The 20,790-nt window shown below is 44.5% G+C and overlaps 1 protein-coding gene across 6 annotated transcripts in view; it reads left to right on the plus strand.

Moving 5' to 3' along the window:
• The window catches only part of MRTFA (myocardin related transcription factor A), a 342,546-nt gene that overhangs the window by 250,292 nt on the left and 71,464 nt on the right, over positions 1 to 20,790 (plus strand). For all 6 annotated transcript variants that reach the window (XR_003942109.1, XM_030202867.1, XM_030202876.1 and 3 more), the window contains 2 exons: positions 6,673 to 6,845; positions 15,943 to 16,074. Coding sequence is in view for 5 of the 6 variants with exons in the window: in XM_030202867.1 (XP_030058727.1) it covers positions 6,673 to 6,845; positions 15,943 to 16,074 (305 nt within the window). In the remaining variant the exon portion in view is untranslated. The remainder of the gene's footprint in view (positions 1 to 6,672; positions 6,846 to 15,942; positions 16,075 to 20,790) is intronic.

Consider the following 20,790-nt stretch of genomic DNA (forward strand, 5'->3'; position numbering starts at 1 on the left):
GAGGTGGGACTGACTCAAGCATCGATGCCTCCGGGAGACCTGGCTCCTTCAACCAAAGCCAAATTGCAGAAGTGGAATAGAATATCTCAGAAATCCCAGAATCGGGGAGCCAAGACATGACTTTTTGGTTTTCATTTTTTCTAACATTATCTCTTCATCTTGACTGCAGAAGCCAGTTAAAGTGGTGAGAAATCAGAGCTGATTCAGAGGCTTATAGTGTTTAAAAAAAAGTTACTGGATGTTATGTTATTATGAATGTGGCAAGGGCTTAAGAGGGTGAGTAGCGCAAAAGAGTTAGAGGGAATACAGATTTTGTATTATAGAAGCGGGCAGGGGGGAAGTATTCGGGGTAAGTGGGACAGGTATGGCTGTTTGGTTCATGTGGGGTACACTGGGAGGCCCTTTTTCCCAACTGGGGCGTATAGCCCTGATTGGTGGGGGTGTTATCCTGAGGAGGTTGGGAAGGAAGGGAAAGGTGGGAGGGGGGGGGGGAAACTAAGATCATCATGGGGGAAGGTAGCTGGTTATTTAAAGGAAGTAAAACTGGCAGGTGGGAGGCGGGTTATATGTGAGGGAAGAGAAAGATGTATGTTGTTCAATATCATTATACGCTGTAATTATCCTCAACAATGAGTGCTGACTTGAAAGTACTGTCTTATAATGTAAAAGGATTGAATATGCCTCAAAAGAGACAAAAGTTCTTTAAGGAGCTGCAGCAGCTTAAGCCACACATGGCCCTTTTGCAGGAGACGCATCTGCGCCACCAGCATGAGAGGCTTCTCTCCTGCACGGGCTACCCGGGGGCATACTTCGCGTCCGCAGAAGAGTCAAAGAAAAGGGGGGTGGCGATCTTGCTGCACACTTCGATGGCAGCACAGGTAATACGCATTAAGAGGGACCCAGGAGGGCGTTTTTTGTTTCTTCACTTACAAATTGATCAGGCTGACTTAACGATTGCATCCATATATGCTCCAAATAGTGGTCAGAGGGAATTTTTTGAGAGGGTACGGAATTCCTTAGTCACATTTGCTAAAGGCTCAATAATAGTGGGTGGTGATTTCAACACAGTAATGAATCCAGGGCTGGACCGTACGGGAGCCGATAGGATGGAGGGGAAGCGAGAGACCGCGGCATTGGAGTCCATGGCTTACTCCCTAGGAGTGCTGGATCTCTGGAGGCTGACCCACAAGGCTGAGAGGGATTATACCTTTTATTCACCAGTCCACAATTCATACTCACGCATAGATTACATATTTGTAGACACCAACTTAGTGGAAAGGGGGCCAGAGGCGGGAATAGGCAACATAACGCTCTCAGATCATGCCCCAGTCTAGGTCTCCCTGCCAAATGTAAGGGCTGAAATTAAAAACAGGAGGTGGACACTAAATGCTAGTTTGTTGCAAGAGGAAGAAGTGGTGGAGGGCTATAGAAACGTGCTAAAAGAATATCTGGATCTCAATGTAGAATCTGGGCCTCCACTTCAGGTAGTGTGGGATGCCATGAAGGCAGTGTCTAGAGGCTATTTTCTGAAATTGGCTAGTAGACGCTCCAAGGCCCGGAAGGTTCAAATCGCGGCCTGTTTAGAGAAGATACATAGTTTGGAAGCTCAGCACAAGGCAAACCGGTCTTCCCAAGTCTGGCAAGAGTTGTGTAAAGCCCGAATGTTGTTGGACTCAATTTACTCTGAACACCTCAGTATGTTACAGGCGAAGCACAGGGCGGGGACTTATGAGTTCGCTAACAAAGCAGGCCGACTCCTGGCTATACGGATGCGTAGGCAAAGGGTTGACCGAACGGTTAGGCAGGTGCGAGACGCTAGAGGCAATATGTTGCGCACTTCTTCGCGGGTGCGTGAGCGATTCGGGGACTTTTATCGAACACTCTATACACAGGAGATTAATCCTTCCGTAGAGGTTATAGAGAACTACTTGAGGGAATGTGAGCTTCCCACACTGACTAATCAACAACAAGCAATCCTAGACAAACCAGTTACTCCTTTGGAAATTCAGGAGGCCATCCATAGCTTGCCTTCATATAAATCCCCAGGGCTAGATGGGTTCCCTAACGAGTTCTACAAGAGGTTTGCAGCTGAGTTGGCGCCACTTCTTGCAGATATGTTTAATCAGGTAGTACTGGGGAAGACCCTGCCTCCAACCATGATGGAGGCCTGGATAGCAGTATTACCCAAACCGGGCAGGGATCACGAGGACTGTGGTTCATATAGGCCCATCTCAGTTTTAAATGCCGATGTTAAAATTCTGGCAAAAGTATTAGCGAATAGGTTAGCACCCCTGCTTCCGGTCCTCATACATCCGGACCAGGTGGGCTTTGTAGCCCATCGGAAGGCTATGGATAATATCAGGCGAACGCTGGACCTTATGTATCTTGCTAAAAGAAACCAGAAGCCCCTGTGTCTTCTTAGCCTGGATGCCGAAAAAGCTTTCGATCGGGTCCATTGGACCTTCATGTATAAAGTACTGGAGACTATGGGTGTTGGGGTGCAGTTTAGAGCTTGGGTACAGGCTTTTTACACGTCCCCTAGTGCATGCGTGAGAGTTAACGGAGGTAACTCGGAGTTGTTCCAGCTCTTTAGAGGCACAAGACAGGGCTGTCCTTTGTCCCCCCTTTTATTCGCCATGGTTATGGAGCCATTCGCATCGTACCTGAGGCTCGATCCGGAAATCTCGGGAGCTAGAGTGATGGAAAGGACACATAAATTAGCTCTATTCGCGGACGATGTCTTGTTGTATGTAACACGCCCACAAGTCACGTTTCCAAAACTCAATCAACTTATCGAAGAGTACTCGGCAGTATCGGGGTTCAGGGTGAATATGGCCAAGTCAGAAGCACTGAATGTGACGCTGAGTGGGGAGGAGGTGGAGTCCCTGAAGGCGAATTTTCCTTTCAAATGGGCTAAAAAGCAAATCAGATATTTAGGGGTCAACTTGACCTCCGACCTTTCGGAGCTTTTCTCGGCTAATTATAAAGGGCTGGCAAGGAACATAGCGGCAGATATGGAGCGGTGGGGGGACTTGGAGGCTTCATGGTTTGGACGGATAGCTATTGTAAAAATGAATGTTCTCCCTCGTCTCCTGTACTTGTTCCAAGTGCTGCCTGTGTTGATGCCCAGACGATTCCTTAAGATGTTGCAGGATCGTATAGTGCGCTTCGTCTGGGCAGGAAAGCGACCTAGGCTGTCGCGCGCCCTCCTTTATCAAGAAAGGAAGAGGGGAGGGATGGGAGTTCCAAACCTCACATGGTATTACCGGGCGGCACAGGGCAAGGCGGCAATCGAGTGGTATCAGGCATATCCAGATAGGCAGTGGGTGCAGCTTGAGCAGTACTCAGTCGGTGTTAAGCCGCTGGAGGCACTCATGTGGCTGCCACGCTCCTTTAGATCGCTGGATGAGCATGAATGCCCGGCAGTAGGTGTAACCCTTCACTATTGGGATAGCATATTTCCACAGAGTAAGTGTGTTTTGTCACGTCTGTCCCCAATAGCATACAACCCCTTGTTCATGCCTGGCAATGAGAAAGGGACCTTCACTAGATGGTATGAACTGGGTGTGAAAACGTGGGGGCAACTGTATGAGGCTGAATCCCTAATCTCTTTCTCAGCATTACAGGCTAGGTACCCTGTGGAGGAGAGGGATGAGTTCGCCTATCGTCAGCTGGCACATTTCCTCCAGACTGAGGCAATCACACGGGTCATCAAGCGGGAGAAAACACCATTAGAGGAAATTTGTGAAAAATTCCATATGTCACGGGGATTGATTGGGAGCATATATGGTTGTATATGTCGGCGGGCACCCTGCTACAGCAAACATAGGAAAGGCTGGGAAGGGGAGCTTGGCGTGGCACTGGGGGAGGCCCGGTGGGAGAGAATAGAACGGGCAGTGGCGAAGGTGTCAATTCATGTTCCGCTTAAGGAGAATGCGGTGAAGGTGCTGTACAGATGGTACCTTACCCCGGACCGCCTTCAGCGCATATACCCGGATTTGACGGGGCTGTGTTGGAGGAGGTGTGGTCAAAAAGGTACAATGGGACATGTGTGGTGGAGCTGTATCAAAGTGAAGGCCTTTTGGAAGGCTGTCCACAGCAGGCTGCAACATTGGGTAGGCCGTTCAATTGCTTGGGCCCCTGAGGTTTTTCTTTTTTCTATAAAGGTAGCAGGTCTTACAACATATCAACAAGCACTGGTGAGGCAGGCGGTGGGGGCTGCCCGAGTAGTAATAGCCTCGCATTGGAAACAAGCTGGGGTTCCACCGATTGCGAAGTGGCATAACAAATTGCGATATGTGTGTGAAATGGAGAGACTTGTAGCAGAGCGGAAACATCAAAAGAGTAAATGGTATTTGACCTGGAAATTCTTTCTCAATGATGCGAATATAACCTAGAGCTAAGCCGGTGCAAATGTAAGGCCGGAAAAGTTTAATGTAATCCCTACATGGTGGTGAGGGGGGGAAGGGGAAGGGACGGGGAGGGGAGGGGGGGGGGGGGGGAAAAAAGTCAACAGATGGGGTCTCTTTTTCTTTTTGAATGTTGTTATAATATAGAAAGCATCTTGTTGGATAGTTTGTCACATGAATATATTTGTACAACTGCACTGATGGATTTTGTCTTGCACAAAATGTAATGCATGAATGTTCAATAAAGACTTTATATAAATGAAAAAAAAAAGAGGTGGGCTTTCAATCTAGATTTAAAGGTGGCCAAGGATGGGGCAAGACGTAGGGGCTCAGGAAGTTTATTTCAGGCGTAGGGTGCAGCGAGACAGAAGGCGCGAAGTCTGGAATGGGAAGTAGTGGAGAAGGGAACAGATAAGAAGGATTTATCCATGGAGCGGAGTGCACGGGAAGGGGTGTAGGGAAGGACGAGTGTGGAGAGATACTGGGGAGCAGCAGACTGAGTACATTTATAGGTTAGTAGAAGAAGTTTGAACAGGATGCGAAAACGGATAGGGAGCCAGTGAAGCGACTTGAGGAGAGGGGTAGTATGAGTAAAGCGACCCTGGCGGAAGACGAGACGGGCAGCAGAGTTTTGAACCGATTGGAGAGGTGAGAGGTGACTAAGTGGGAGGCCAGCAAGAAGCAGATTGCAGTAGTCTAAACGAGAGGTGACAAGGGTGTCGATGAGGGTTTGCCCAAACTGCTACTGCAGACAGCCACACAGCAGCAGCAGAAAAATAGCAACAACAAAAAAAAAACAAGCACAGGACTGCAGCAGCCTTCAAGCATGTGCTGTCAGTTCTGCCGGTCCTCTACCCCCAGAACTAGAAGTTGACGTCGGTGGGGGCAGAGGACCAGCAGACCCGACAGCGCATGCCTGAAGGCTGCTGTGGCCCCGTGCTTGTTTTTTGGGGGAGGTTTTGTCACGGCCACTGGAGTTGGGGAGTAGACGGTGTTTGGTACTCAGAGGCGACTGGATGGACTATTCATGTCTTTATCTGCCGTCATTTACTATGTTGTCTCAGTCCTTTGAAAACCTATTAAAGGTTTCTGTAGCAAGCAATATGGTAGAAAATGATTATAAAAAGTTACATCAGTGATATCTCCCCCTTGTTCACCTGACTCGTATATGGAACAGGATCTGATTTATGCTGGTGGGCTTGTGGGGGAGTTGGGTACTTCATATTTGGTGGACATACCGCAAGCCACAACTCTAGTGGGATTGTTTTTGAGCTGGTAAAAGACAAAACGGACCCAAGTGAGAAGGTGAATGGACTGTTGCTTATTGAACATTAGACCACATAAGCTTCTGGGTAAACTTAAAAAGCTGGTGACTAATACTATTACAGCCAGCAGAATGGTTCTAGCTGCTGCCTGGAAGAAAGTCAAGGTCCCAACACATCAACAAATGATGGCAGTGATTGACAATGTGTACCCAATGTCCAAGCTTACAGCACTGCAAAGAAATACTGTTACATTTTACAAAAGTGTGGGACTTGTATGGCAAGTGCAAAGAGCAGGAGACAGAGTAGATACTAATAATGAGGACCAGGTGGTGGATGGTTATGATCTTAGTAGCCCCTGCAGTGGTGGGTGGAAGAAAGGAGGAATTGAATGAGAGGAAGAAAAGTTGGTTCACTGTTGTTAGTCTTTCAGCAAAGTACCGAAGAGACATGGTATGTACTTTGCATATATTGTATCCAGTTTTATTGTGTTAAAAATTTTCAAGTAAAAACATCTAGCTTATCAGAGTGCATAATGAGCAGTTTTGCATGTTTTCCTTGCTTTGTGCGGCAGTACCATAATGGCTTCCCACAGATTAGAGAAGAGTTTGGGTTTTGTAAAAGGTGCCTCTTCCCTCACCTCCTTTTCTTTGTCCTGAGGACTGGTATACTTCTTTAAATATTATTTGCTCTTGGAAGGGGTGACGGGGGGGGGGGGGGGGGGGGTGGAGTGGCAGAGAGTGTCGCAAAGGGGCTACCTTTTGGCACCAATTTTTTTAAGCTACATGTTCCTATGGAGCCCATTCAATTACAATGCGCACATTTCCTAGTAATCTTAGACAAATTGTTAAATAAAGGAATTTTTATCTATTTATAGGCCCTGACACACTCCTGTAATAGTATGCACCCACACCTTATGCCAGCTTTTGTATGGGTTTGGACCACTAAAGGGGATATCACACAGTTGTGACCCATCCTGAACCTTGTCTCTTCTGTTACAGAGGGGCAGATGAATTATGGCACTGTAGCTGACAGTTCTTCCTTTGATGAGGACAGCAGCGACGCCCTGTCTCCAGAGCAGCCAGCCAGTCAGGATTCTCAAGTCTCTGTCTCGTCTCCTCTAGAGCTTAAAGCCAATGAGCAGCTACTTAGCACCGTGCTGTCACCAAGTCAGGTAAGGATGGCTCTGGGGTTCAAGCCCTTTTATACGTTGCCAAGCACTGCAAGGAATGTTCATTTATTTCAGTGTCTAAATTGACAGCCAGGTTCAGATCTTACCACTTCTAGTGACTGTCTTTGTGGGTACCCGAGACAATGGGATATAATGTAACTCAGACACAAAGACCTGGAAGTCTTATGGACCTCCCAAACCCCCTAAACACAAGGGGCTGGAGGTCTGACCTCCAGAGCACCCTACTCCCCCCCCCCCCCCATCAACATATTTTTAAAAACCTGGTGGTCCAGTAGGACCACTATAGGCCTCCCACCAACCCACCCATCCGGGGGCTGGCCTGGTGCCTACACCCCCAGATTCCCCACTCCCCCCCCCCCCCCCAAACCCCTGGTACCTTCAGTTGAGGAGTGACATGGTCCTTGTCCCTTCTCCTACAAGCACCACTTCAAAATGGTGGCGCCCCTGAGAGAGAAACTCCATATATGGAAGTTAAGCCCTGCCCGTTGCATTCCAGGATACACCAGGCAGGGCTGGGCGCTGCAGTTTTGAGGTGGCGCTCCTAGGAGGAGGGACTAGGACCGCGTACCAGAGGTTCAGAGGGGGTTGCTGCTAGGCCACCAGAGATGTCAGGGGTGGCCTTGACAGGAGGGTCTGGGGGTCCACCAAGTCTGTACCCATTGGGGAGTCACAAAATTCACTTTTGGAGTTGCAACCTGATTGGGTTCTCCATAGGCGCATCATCATTCTGTACCTCAAGGGATTTCGCAATTTTATTTGGCCTTGATCATGGGGTTACAGGCTACAAAAAGATTGATGAGCACTGCTATAACCCATCATCAAATGGAGAAGAATAGTTTTTATTTCTGTTATGATGAATGCACTAGGAAACTAGGTTCGTGGAGGGGTCTGTTCCTTACCCCCAGCACAGCTGGCTTCTATTTTTTTGTAGGTCAGGAGAGAGAAATTGATCTGTTTTTGTTAAGCCTTACTGAAGGAGCTCTGTGCATCAGCTTTCATGGAAACTCACTCTGTTCTTTTAGGATCCTTCAGTGTTGTTTTAACTTGACACACATATAGAGGCATATTTTCAAAGCACTTAGACTTACAAAATTCCATAGGTTACTCTGGAGTTCATTTTCAAAAGAGAAAAACAACCAAAAATTGGCATAAATCTGCATTTGGATGTTTTTCCTAACAAAAACGCCCAAATTGGTATTTTCAAAACCAATTTTTAGATGTTTTTCTATGAAGTCCGTCAGAAGTGTGTTCAAATCACAAGGGGGCATGTTGTAGGCATGTTAAGGGCGGGGTCTGGGCGTTCCTAACACTTGGACGTTTATTAGCCATAATGGAACAAAACAAAACCATCCAGGGCTAAAACTAAGATGTTTTGAGCGAGACCTGTTTTTGTAACAAATAAGGCACAAAAAGGTGCCCTAAATGACCAGCGGACCACTGGAGGGAATCAGGGATGGCATTCCCCTTGCCCCCCCAGTGGTCACTAACCCCCTCCCACCCCCCAAAAATGTGATTTAAAACATTTGCCAGCCCCTATGCCAGTATGCAGGTCCCTGGAATAGTCTAGAGATGGGTGAGTGCACTGCAGACAGGTGGACCCAGGCCCATACCTCCCCCTATCTCTACCCGTATGGTAGTGGTGTACAGTTGGGTTTTGGGGGGCTCAGCAGGCAAGATAAGGGAGCAATGGCGAGATGTGTACCTGGCAACATTTTATGAAGTCCACTGCAGTTCCCCCCTAGGATGCCATATTGCTTTCCTGAAATGTCTGGGGGACCAGTCTACTAAAAATGCTGGCTCCTACTACATCCCAATGGCTTGATTTTGTGCGTTTTGCACTTGGACTTTTTTTTTTTTTTTAATGGACCAATAAAATGTGCAAATCACAAAACTTTGTTCAAAACAGTATTTTTGGGAAAAAAAGATAAGACGTTTTTCTTTTTTGAAGATGACTTTCTTCTCTTTTTTTTTTTTTTTAATTATCTTTATTGGCATCAGTGCAATACATGCTTACATTCTACACTTATGTATACAAGGCACCATTATCCTATTCAGCCAGCATATTTTGATCACAAAGGTATATTTCGTTTTCTCTCACACATGACCACACTGATATTTTTAATTTCATCCCCCCTCCGAATTCCCCGGAACCCCTGCCACACAAATGGGTGCTAATACCAAACTTATCCCCCAAACTTTCCCCCCAGTTACCCCCCTTCCCGTCTTCTCCCCCCCTATCTGCCTGCATAGAGAATTAATCCCCTTCGGGAGCATTAGAAGAAACATGTTCTTCGAATTGGTACCATAGTTGAGCATATTGCCTATGTTCTATGTTCGGGGAATCTTTGTACATTGCTTTTTCATACTGTGCCAATTCTGACACTTTTGTCAACCAGCATCCATACGGTACCGGCTCCACGTGTGTCCAGAACTGCAATATGACCTTTTTAGCTGCTAGCGTGGTCATATACAGAAATCTCCTTTGTGGTCGGGAGAGCCCCTGTTCAATTAGGGCCTCCTGATCCCCCAGCAATAATGCTTGATAAGACCATTCTACTGTGGTCTGAAGCACCTTAGCCTGTATCTGAAAAATCTCGTTCCACAGAGTCAATTTGGAGCATTCCAAAAAAGTGTGCAAAAAAGTACCCACTTTTGCTTGGCATTTTATGCATTTATCTGAGTCCCACAGCTTCATTGTGTTCCCTCTCTCTCTAGTGATATATGCCCTATGTAGTAGTTTAAACTGTGTTTCCTGCCAATCCGCAGACTTGACCATTTCTGCTAGGGTCACAAATAGAGCATTGAACTGTGTCTGAACGAAGTGTGTTCCCAATTCCCTGTTCCACTTGGAGACCACCCCCTCCTCGTTCCCCTCTGGCATGGTCATCTTCACCATCTTGTACCAAATAGAAAGCTTGTTTCCCTCTGGAGGCAGACTCAACATCATCTTATCCAGAGTACCATAAGTCCAATGATCTCCATGTTTCCCCCACGACACCTGCCAGTAGTGTCTAGCTTGCATATACTGTAGCATGTGATTATTGGTAATCCCCCACCTCTCCTTCACCTGTGTAAAAGATAGAAAGTTATGTCCATCTGGAGATACCAAGTCACCCCATGTCAGACACCCATTCCTTGCCCAGCTCTTAAATACTGAGGGTCCCATACCCGCCTGGAAATCTACCAAGCCCACCATCCTCAGAAATGGCGATGCCACCGGACTTTTGTTTTGCCTGCTTCTCCACCATTTCCACGCAGAGCGGAGCGGTGTCAAGAAGCTATACTGCCTATTTGCAATTGTACCCATCCCTGGGGCTGAGTGCAATAAATTTATGAATGCGTATGGGGCACACCACCCCTCCCACCATTGGGCTGGCATAAATTTTGCCCGACCCCCAATGCCCTCCTGGATGAGGCGCATTAGCGCTGCCACATTATACAATCGGATATCAGGCAGATTAAGTCCGCCTTTCTCCTTGTTACGTATCAACACATGGTGTCCTATTCGTGCCCTTTTTTGTTTCCATATAAAGGATCGGATAATTGATCTAAAAGACCTGTCATCTTGTCTCTTGATCCAAATAGGTATGGCCTGGATTGGGTATAGCAGCTTTGGCAGTAACACCATCTTAACCAAAGCTGTCCTCCCATACAGGGACAACGGAAGGTCTTTCCACTTCCCGCAAAGTTGTTTGATCTTATCTATGCGGTCCAGTATGTTTTTTTTATACACCACCTTTGCATTAGTACTCAAATGTATACCTAGGTAGCGCATGGATTGTTTCACTGGTGGAATAGAATAGTTCCCCATCCCTGGATTGGCCTGGCCATCCGAAAGCAGAAGTAATTCCGATTTATCGCAGTTTACTTTCAGGCCTGATATGCCCCCAAAGTCCTGTACTATCAGGAGTGCCTGGTCTAGGTGTATAGATGCATCCTGAATATAAAGTAGAATATCATCCGCAAATAGATTAATTCTAATCTCCCTCCCCCCTACCCGGAGCCCCTTAACCTTGTCACTCTGCCTGATTTTGATTGCCAGTGGCTCAATTGCCAGTAAGAACAGGAGTGGAGATAACGGGCACCCCTGTCTTGTTCCTCTCCTTAGATCAAAGCTTTCTGTCAGGGAGTCATTTATCATTAGCCTAGCACTCGGTCTGTTGTAGAGAGCTCTCACCCAATCTAGGAATCTACCTCGTATCCCATATTTCCCCATTACCCAAAATAAGTACTGCCACGATATGCTATCAAAGGCTTTTTCCATGTCTAAGCCCGCTATGGCTTCCCTCCCCCCAGACCCTTTAAATGTATGTATTGCCGCTAAAGCTCTTATTAGATTCATCGAGGCATACCGTCCTGGGACAAATCCCGCCTGATCTTCTTGGATAACCCCGGCCAGTGAGATATTCATTCTTTTAGCTAAGATGGCTGCCAAAAGCTTTACATCTTGATTTAATAAGGAAATTGGCCGGTAAGATCCCACTTGCCCAGGGTCCTTTCCCGGTTTAGGTAGTAATATTATATGTGCTAGGTTTGGGCTGTTGTGTCCTCTATCTCCCCCCTCCGTCATGTTATTAAACATACCTGCTAAGGGACCAGGGACCTCCTCTATTAGAATTTTATAAAATTCTGATCCATAGCCATCCGGTCCTGGAGCTTTAGTTAATTTTAGTGCTTTTATCCCTTGTCTCACTTCTTGTGCTGTTATAGGGGCACTCAATCCTTGCACCTGGTCGTCTGAGAAAGTTGGCATAGGGAGGTTTTCAAAGAAAATCTCTCTCTGCGCTACGTCCCCCTCCCTTTCAGCATATAGGGACTTGTAATAATGTACAAATTGGCTCTGTATTTGGGCCTCCTGTTGATATAAACGGCCTTCCCCATCTTTGATGGAGGTAACAACCTGTCTCTTTCTGTGGGGTCTCACTAAGTTAGCCATAAGCCTCCCTGCTTTATTTCCCCATTGAAATAATTTAAATCTCTGGTAATAAATATCTCGCTCTGCCCGCATGTTAAGCAGATGATCAATGCGCGTCTTTGTCTTTATCAGTTTTTCCTTGTATTCTGCATCTGTGCTTCTTACGTGTTGTCTTCGGAGTTGCTGGTACTCAATGGAGAGCAACAACAACTCCGCTTCCACCTTTTTCTTTTTCCCCGCCGTGTAAGCTAATATATGACCCCTCATCACTACCTTAGCTGCCTCCCAATATATGTCCGGTGTCACCTCCGGGGTATCATTAAACTTCCGATGTTCTTCCCACTTTTCTTTCAAAAAAGTTCTGAACGCATTATCTCTGTATAAGGATGGGGGGAATCTCCACACCCTCTCCCTTCCACCCGCTGTGTATGCTATCGATAGCGATATAGCCGAATGGTCAGAAAGTGTGTTATCTATTATATGCGCCGCCTTTGCCACTGTGAACAGTGACTGTGATACTAGGAAATAATCTAATCTGGAATATGAATTGTGTGGATTGGAAAAAAATGTAAATTCCACATCCTGGGGGTGCAATGTTCTCCATATATCCACTAGCCCTAATTGGTGCACCAAAAAATGTATCCCCTTTTGATGCCATCCCTTAGTTTTTATTTTGGCTGGTTTACAGTCGATGGTCGGGTCCGCCATGGTGTTAAAATCCCCTCCTAGGATCATCTGGTACTCCGGATAAGAGGCCGCCCGTGCTACTATATCTGAAAAGAATTTGTGGTTATATACATTAGGTCCATAAATACTACAAAGACTCAGCTTTCGACCCCACAATTCTCCCATGATGATGATATATCTTCCCTCCTTATCTTGTAACACCTTGTGGATAGTTAGTGGTAACTGTTTGTGTATAAGAATGGCCACTCCCCGTTTCCTACTAGTGTATGACGAATAAACCACCTCTCCTACCCACCCCTTCTTCAGCTTTTCATGTTCAGAATTGGCCAGGTGCGTTTCCTGGAGAAAGGCTATGTCTGCACCCTCCTTTCTTAACCAAGATAATATTTTGGTACGTTTAATTGGAGAGTGGATGCCATCCACATTCAGAGACAACAGCTTTAAGTTAACCATCTCTTATACAATTGTCCCTGTCCTCCATGGTACCTAACCGTACATTCCAGTGGGCCTCCCAGCCAAGCCCTCCAGAATCCATTTACCTCCTTTACTACCTCCCTGTTTATTTGCTCCTCTTTGTACTCTCTATACAGACAGGCTCCCCCCTCCCCCTCCCTCCCTGCCCCCTCTCCCCTCCCCCCCTGATTAGCCCCTCCCCCCTTAACCTCATATTTCCCTCTACCCCTCCTCCCCCTCCCCTCCCCCTCTTCCCTATAAACTTTTGGAAACTCCCTTCTTATCAACCTTCCCCTTCCCTCTGTCATACAGCAAGAACAAACTTGAAAGTCCCCTTCCCCCTCCGCTCCAGCTCCCCCACAACTTTCTAAACAAACCAATCAAACTTTATATAACGTCCTTAGGGATTCCTGGTGTCCCTTCAGTGTCTAGTTTCGCACATCTTGGCAACTCCTGCTTTAATTGTTACAAGCAATCCTCTACGACAGTTAGGTGCTGGCTCTTATCATCTCCTTCTCACAGTGCCTGTTGGTAATTTGCACTACACTCAGTCCCCCGCTGTGCAGCTGTTATGTTAAAGAACCATTTCTCTTTCTGTCTAGACCCTTTCAACTGGGCCTTATTTATTCAGGATTTGACCCAAGCCTTAGAGGAAAATACAAACTTTATAAGTCTTATCACTCACTCCGTTCCTCTTTAATGATTGCTCAGTCACTGGTTGTTCTCTCCTTGAATATCCCGATTCAAGCTTTCCGCAAAGGCCTTAGCCTCCTGGGCCCCTGAAAACACCAGGTTCTTTCCTCCGTGCCACACTTTTAATTTTGCAGGATACAGGAGCGAAAACCTGACTCCCTTGTTGTACAGCTGGGTGCAGGTTGGAGCCATTGCTCGTCGTAGTTGTGCCACTGATGAGGAATAATCATTAAAGAGCAAAATTTTACGCCCCTCGTACTGCAGCTGTGAATGTCCTGAACGGCTCTGCTTCAGGAGTGCCTCTTTCTCTCTCCAGTTGATATAATGCGCAATCGCTGTTCTGGGTTTGTCTTCACCTTCTCGGCGGGCCCCTATTTGATGCGCTCGATCACATTGCCAGGAGCCCGCGCTCCCGACGAGGCCTAATTGCGCTGGCAGCCACTCGCTGAAGAATTTATATAAATCTACATCCTTTACCATCTCAGACAATCCCACAACCCGTAGGTTGTTGCGTCGGTTACGGTTTTCTTGTTCTTCAACTTGTTCTTTAAGTATTGCAGCTTCTTTTTGCAGAGCTGTAATCTGCGCTGCCATGCTTTGCGATGTTTCCTCCTGCGCCAGCACACGTTGTTCCACTTCGGTCAGTCTATGTGCTTGCACGTCAAATTTTTCATTAATTTCTTCTTCTGCCGATTGGATTTTGTTTAAGCGGTCCTCCAGCGCCGCTGCTACTGTTGTTGAGATTTCTCTTGCCCAGTCGCCCGCATTTTTCTCCGCCCCTGTCGCGGGCTCTGGAGTCATCGCCATCTTGCTCGCTTTCCACGATGGTGCGGTTTTGTTTCTTAGGCCTCCCTGGTTTCTTGTGGGCATACCGGCCAGTCCCACGCCCAAAGTATCTGCCGTCGTTATCTTTCCACTCTCGACCTCTTCCCTCGCACTTATTTGTCCAACGGGGTGTACTAACAGCTGATTTTTGGCTGATTTTTCGGAGAAGTCTGGGGAGCTCTCTCCTCTTGCTGCTACTCAGGAAGCAGTCATCACGTGACCCCCCGACTTTCTTCTCTATTTAGATTTTGAACTTTTTTTTGTAAAACGTCCAAAGTTGGACTTAGACATTATATTGAAAATGCTCCTCCATTTTGTAAGTCTAAGTGCTTTGAAAATGAGCCCCTTAAGTGTAACTTTTTGTATGTAACTCGTATCTGGCTCCATATTCCTGCAGTTTGTGCAGAGAGTTTTGTTTATTTAAAGCTTCTTGTGGCTTGGTGGAGTTGTGTTCAGGGCCTTAACATTTCTTCCAGATCTTACAGCACCAGGAAAGCAGGTTGTGCAGCTCTTCACTTTTTTACGCCATGCTAGCATTCTAGTCTCATGAAAACAGCAGTGGAGAGTTTACATAGACTCATTCTTATATAGGAGCGTATCTGGCAGGGGATCCATTCTTTCTCTTTACGCCCTGAACCCCCATTGTCTGATTTTTATTAAGGCAGCATTGTTGCTGAGGTTACTGGGGTGAGGGGTTCTGCTAGCCAATCATGGTGCAGGGCAGTCTGCCTAACTCAGAGGAGGGGAACCTGTGACCGCAAGACCATGGGAAGTATATGCAGAAAACATCATTAACTAGAATGTTGGCGATTTTAAATATTGTATTCACAAATATTTTTAGAATAGCCATTCCAGCAGTTTTGTTTCCATTGTTTTTAGTTAATTTTTATTAATTGTTTATTCATCACATGAGGTCTATGGAGCTCTGTGCATTTCTGGTTCAGACATTACATAATGTTGAGGCCCACTAGGGATAGTACTGATGTTCATGAAGCCCCCTGTGTATAATGATTGCCCACCCTGGCCTAATTTTTTCTAATGAAGCAGCATGGCAGGAAAGGGGTGTGCTACTCTCAGCTATAATCCAATCAAATCTTAGGATATCTCACCTTATCCCCAGTAAGTTCAAGGCAGGTTACACAAAGAAAGCCTGAAAGACTATAAGCACATGTCATCTGTGCTTTGCACCTTAAACTCCCTGGGTCATAGATGTCATAATGTTGCTTCAAAACTAAGTTGGCAGACTTTTTAAAAGTCTTGTTCTGTGTGTTTGGAGAAGGGAAAGAGGGGTGAAATAATTTATAATGTCTGAACCCGACCTGTGCTGGGATACTTATGCAGATCACAGTCCTCAGCAAACATTTTTCTTACCATTAAATAACTATATTTCCACTTTCTGAGTTGCATTTCTTTTCTGTTTAGCAAGTGACATATTCACTTGCTAAATAGCCCTGCTTTTACCCATGTCCCCTGGCTCTTGGTTGTAATCTCTTCTCCTTCCTGCAGGTCTTGTCCCAGTCTCAGCTTGGCCTGGACCTCCCTGAGGTGCTCCTATCACCTGAGTTGGATCAACAGCATCTGAACCTCACCAACAGCACTTCGATCCCCATTAGCAAGCCCCTGCCAGCGCTTATTAAAGTAAAGAAATCTTATTAAATTGTCCATTCACTCACTTGTTGCTGCCAGAATAGCAATAGCATGTAAGTGAAAGCTAAGTTTTCATGACTGGATAAACAGAGCATGGAAATGCTTGGCTTTTACAGAGAGCATTGCAGTAGAATGCAGTCATAGCAAATTTTAGAAACTTCAACTTCCTTATTGTAATAACAACTGGGGAAAGAATATGGAGCCTGGCTTGTGGAATTCTTTCTGGCCTATGTGCGTGTTTCTGACCTGGAGGGGTGGGGGGTGGAGGAATGGTTGGTACTGCACTACTACTATCAATATCAATATAATTTTTATGTCCAAGATGTACCAAAAATAGCTCAATGTGAGTTACAAAAAGAAAATGACTAGGCATACCTAGGATATACACATAAAATTGTACAATTGTACGTTTTACAGCACTGTACACAAACACATAAGAGACACTCTCTGCTCGACAGAGCTTACAGTCTGATCTGAGATTCACACTGTTTTGGTAAATTAAATTTATTTTGGGAAGAATTGCATTTGACTGAAAGTTGAGTATTAAAATTATTACAGGTTAGAATGGAGTGGTATCCAAACACACCCTTAGTATGTAAAAAATAATGAAATGAAACCGTGTGAATGTATACCTAACCATTGGATGTCACTGTCCACATGTTTCCACATATATAAAAGACTGGATTTTACAGTTTAACCTCAGGTGCTGCTGTTTCACAGCAACAGGTATTGCCATGATTCACTCCACTAACTGGCGAAACTTATAACAACCATTAAGAAACTATACAGTTGAGTCTCTAGGTTTCAGAGCAGAAGTTACAACAAAGAAAATGAATTACACATAGCATAGCATATATTTTTATATTCCACATGTACCTCAATAGTTCACTGTGGATCACAAGCAAGAAGCAAGACATTCTTCCAGGAATTACAGTAAACCAAACATGTGAATCACTTAGAGGATTCCGCAGCATAGGGGGCGTGGGTGGGGAAAGCACATGGAGCATGCCTCATGGAATTAATTCTAATCCGCATGACCAGGAGAGTAGAGACAAGGGGAGAGACAGTATGAAAGGAGCAGTTCCTTAACTGCTGTGCTTCACTTTATCAAAGTTTCTATGATACAGAAACTGAAACTGCTTCTCCTATAGAAATGCATTTGTATATTTTTGGGCCTATTTTCAAACTCAGTGTGTCTTTTCACTAGTTTTCCCTCAGGCCAAATTTGATCCCATTATGTTAAATTTTCAGATCTAATTTGTATCTAACATCTGTTGTTTGGAAATAAATTAGAAGGAAATTAATTTTTAAAAAAATAGCCTTCTGGCTTGAGAGACACACTGCTTTGGGAACTTAGATGACCAAGGGGTAAAAGGGGGCACTCAGGGAAGACAAGGCCATAATGGAGAGATTAAATGAATTCTTTGCTTCGGTCTTATGGGAGAGATGCTGGTGCCAGAAATGGTATTCACTGCTGATAAATCAGAGAAACTGAATCAAATCTCTGTAAACCCAGAAGATGTAATAGGGCAGTTTGACAAGTAGCAAATTGCCTGGACTGGATGGTATACATCCCAGAGTATTGATAGAGTTGAAAAATTAACTTGCAGAACTATTGTTAGTAATATGCAATTTATCTTTAAAATCAAGCATGGTACTGGAAGATTGGAGGGTGGCCAATGTAACTCTGATTTTTAAAAAGGTTTCCAGAGATGATCAGGGAAATTACAGAACAGTGAGTCTGATGTCAATGCAGAACAAAATGGTAGAGACTATTATAAAGAATAAAATTACAGAACATATACATAAGCTTAGATTAAACATGGATTTAATGAAGGGAAATCTTGCCTCACCAATCTATTACATTTCTTTGAAGGGGTGAACAAACATATGGATAAAGGTGAGACGGTCAGTATTGTGTATCTGGATTTTCAAAAGGTATTTGACAAAGTACCTCGTGAAAGACTCCAGAGGAAATTAGAAAGTCATGGGACAGGAGGTAGTTTCTATTGTGGATTAAAAACTGGTTAAAGGGTAGAAAACAGAGAGTAGGGTTAAATGATCAGTATTCTCAATGGAGAAGGTAGATAGCAGGGTGCCGCAAGGGTCTGTACTGGGACTGGTGCTTTTTAACATATTTATAAATAATTTAGAAATGGGAGTAACTTGAGGTAATTAAATTTGCTGATGACACAAAGTTATTCAAAGTTGTTAAATCACAAGAGGATTGTGAAAAATTGCAAGAGGACCTTAAAAGACTGGGAGACTGGGCATCCAAATGGCAGATGGCGTTTAATGTGAGCAAGTGCAAAGTGATGCATGTGGGGAAAAAGGAACCTGAACTATAGCTACATGATGCAAGGTTCCACATTAGGAGTTACTGACCAAGAAAAGGATATGGGTGTCATCGTTGACAATACATTGAAACCCTCTGCTCAGTGTTCTGCAGCGGCAAAGAAAGTAAATAGAATGTTAGGTATTATTAGGAAAGGAATGGAAAATAAAAATGAGGATGTTATAATGCCTTTGTATCATTCCATGGTGCGGCTGCACCTCGAATGCTGTATGCAATTCTGGTCACCGCATCTCAAAAAAGATATGGTGGAATTAGAAAAGATACAGAGAAGGGCAATGAAAGTGATAAAGGGGATGGGTCGACTTCCCTGTGAGGAAAGGCTAAAGCGACTAGGGCTCTTCAGCTTGGAGAAAAGACATCTGAGGGGAGATATGATAGAGGTCTATAAAATGAGTGGAGTGGAACGGGTAGATGTGAATCAATTGTTTAGTTTTTCAAAAAATACTAGGACTAGGGGGCACGCAATGAAGCTACAAAGTAGTAAATTTAAAACAAATTGGAGAAAATATTTCTTCACTCAATGTGTAATTAAGCTCTGGAATTCGTTACCAGAGGATGTGGTAAAAGCAGTTAGCTTGGCAGGGTTTTAAAAAGGTTTGGGTGTCTTCCTAAAAGAAGTCCATACACCGTTATTAAGATGAACTTGGGGAAAATTCATTGCTTATTTCTAAGATAAGCAGCATAATTGCCAGGTACTTGTGACCTGGATTGGCCACTATTGGAAACAGGATACTGGGCTTGATGGACCTTCGTTGTGTCCCAGTATGGCAACGCTTATGTTCTTTTGGGTAGAATTGCATTTGACTGAACGTTGAGTATGGACATTTATTGCTGGTACATCCGTATTTTTCTTGTAACATAGAACTGGGAAGATGTAATCAAATATGAGTGATGATCTCGTAACAAAAAATGTCTGTAAAAATTAAAGTTAAAGAAATAACAGGAAAATAATTTCCACGTTCTCGCCTAGTGTCTCTGATCAGTTGAAGTAAAGATTCTAATTATAATTGACCACTTTAGTTTTATGTTGTTTTTAGTATCTTTACAACATTTACTCAATTCCTCATGCTTCCTAGATTGTCACACATGCTATATTTGAAAAAAACACTTAAGAACCATCCCACTGGTCTGTCTTGGTGGTGATGCCCCACACGCTTCATGGGACTGTCGAATATCAGTGTGTGCGTTTTTTTGTGTGGTATCATGAGCACTGATTGTGATACTTGCTCATATAACCTTTACTTAGAACAGAGAAGTTCCAAGGGAAACCACTGAAGGAATTGTGGGACTTTCTAAAATCTCAACAATCAATACTTCTCCAAAGATTATTAGATCCACTTGAGAATGGCTCAGGAAACTATTGGCAAGATCACTGATGCCCATCCAGCATAACATTTGGATGTGTGACATTTGTATTTGTGCTTGATTGTAATTGGGTTATTTGGTAGTTCTGTAGACACAAGGAGGAGGGTTTGTTTTGTTTTCAAAATTTCAAAATACAAGGATATTTACTGGTGTTCCAGAGCTATACAGAAGTGGAGGAAGGAATACATTTTTATGCAGCCTAGTGCTTTACAGTTTGGTGCTTTATTTTTTCCTTAAGGTTTCCTGCAAGTGTATAGTTAAATATAGTAACGCCAAATATGTTTTCCTTGAAGTAGCGTTATCATCCTTTTTTTAAAGTGATAAAATAGCTCGGCACTCTGTGCTGCCACACCTGCCCCTGCGTTAAGCTTGGATGTCCAGGTGTGTACCCTTATTAGCAGTTTTGCCCCTTTGCACGATGTCTTATACGTTTCTGTTCTTCTGTTTCTTTGTATATTTCTTTAGAATTTTAGGCTACTTTGTTCCCTACTATAGGGTAATTTATATAATTTGAATAATTTATTTTGGGGTTTGTTTTTTATTTATTTTTTTTTATCTCATTTCCTTCTTCAGTGCTTTGTTTTTTTTTGTGCAAGTTCTAACTTGGAAATTAAAAATTATATAAAACATGACAATTTTTTGTAACTTGATTAACACCAATTAAATTTCCAAATTGACAATCTGGGTTGAAGGAAGGGCACCCTGATCAGGACCTGTCTGCTCTTAGGGTATGTATAAAGTAAAAGCTGCTACTCGCTTTGGAGACTTCCACAGTTCTGTAGCATTGCTGAAACTTCATTAAGGAGAATGCCCTCCCACGGGAGGTGGTTGAAATGAAAACGGTAACGGAATTCAAACACGCGTGGGATAAACATAAAGGAATCCTATTCAGAAGGAATGGATCCTCAGGAGCTTAGCCAAGATTGGGTGCCAGAGCTGGTGGTGGGAGGCAGGGCTGGTGATTGGGAGGCGGGGATAGTGCTGGG

The sequence above is a fragment of the Microcaecilia unicolor genome, chromosome 1, assembly GCF_901765095.1.
Source record: "Microcaecilia unicolor chromosome 1, aMicUni1.1, whole genome shotgun sequence".
NCBI lineage: Eukaryota > Metazoa > Chordata > Amphibia > Gymnophiona > Siphonopidae > Microcaecilia > Microcaecilia unicolor.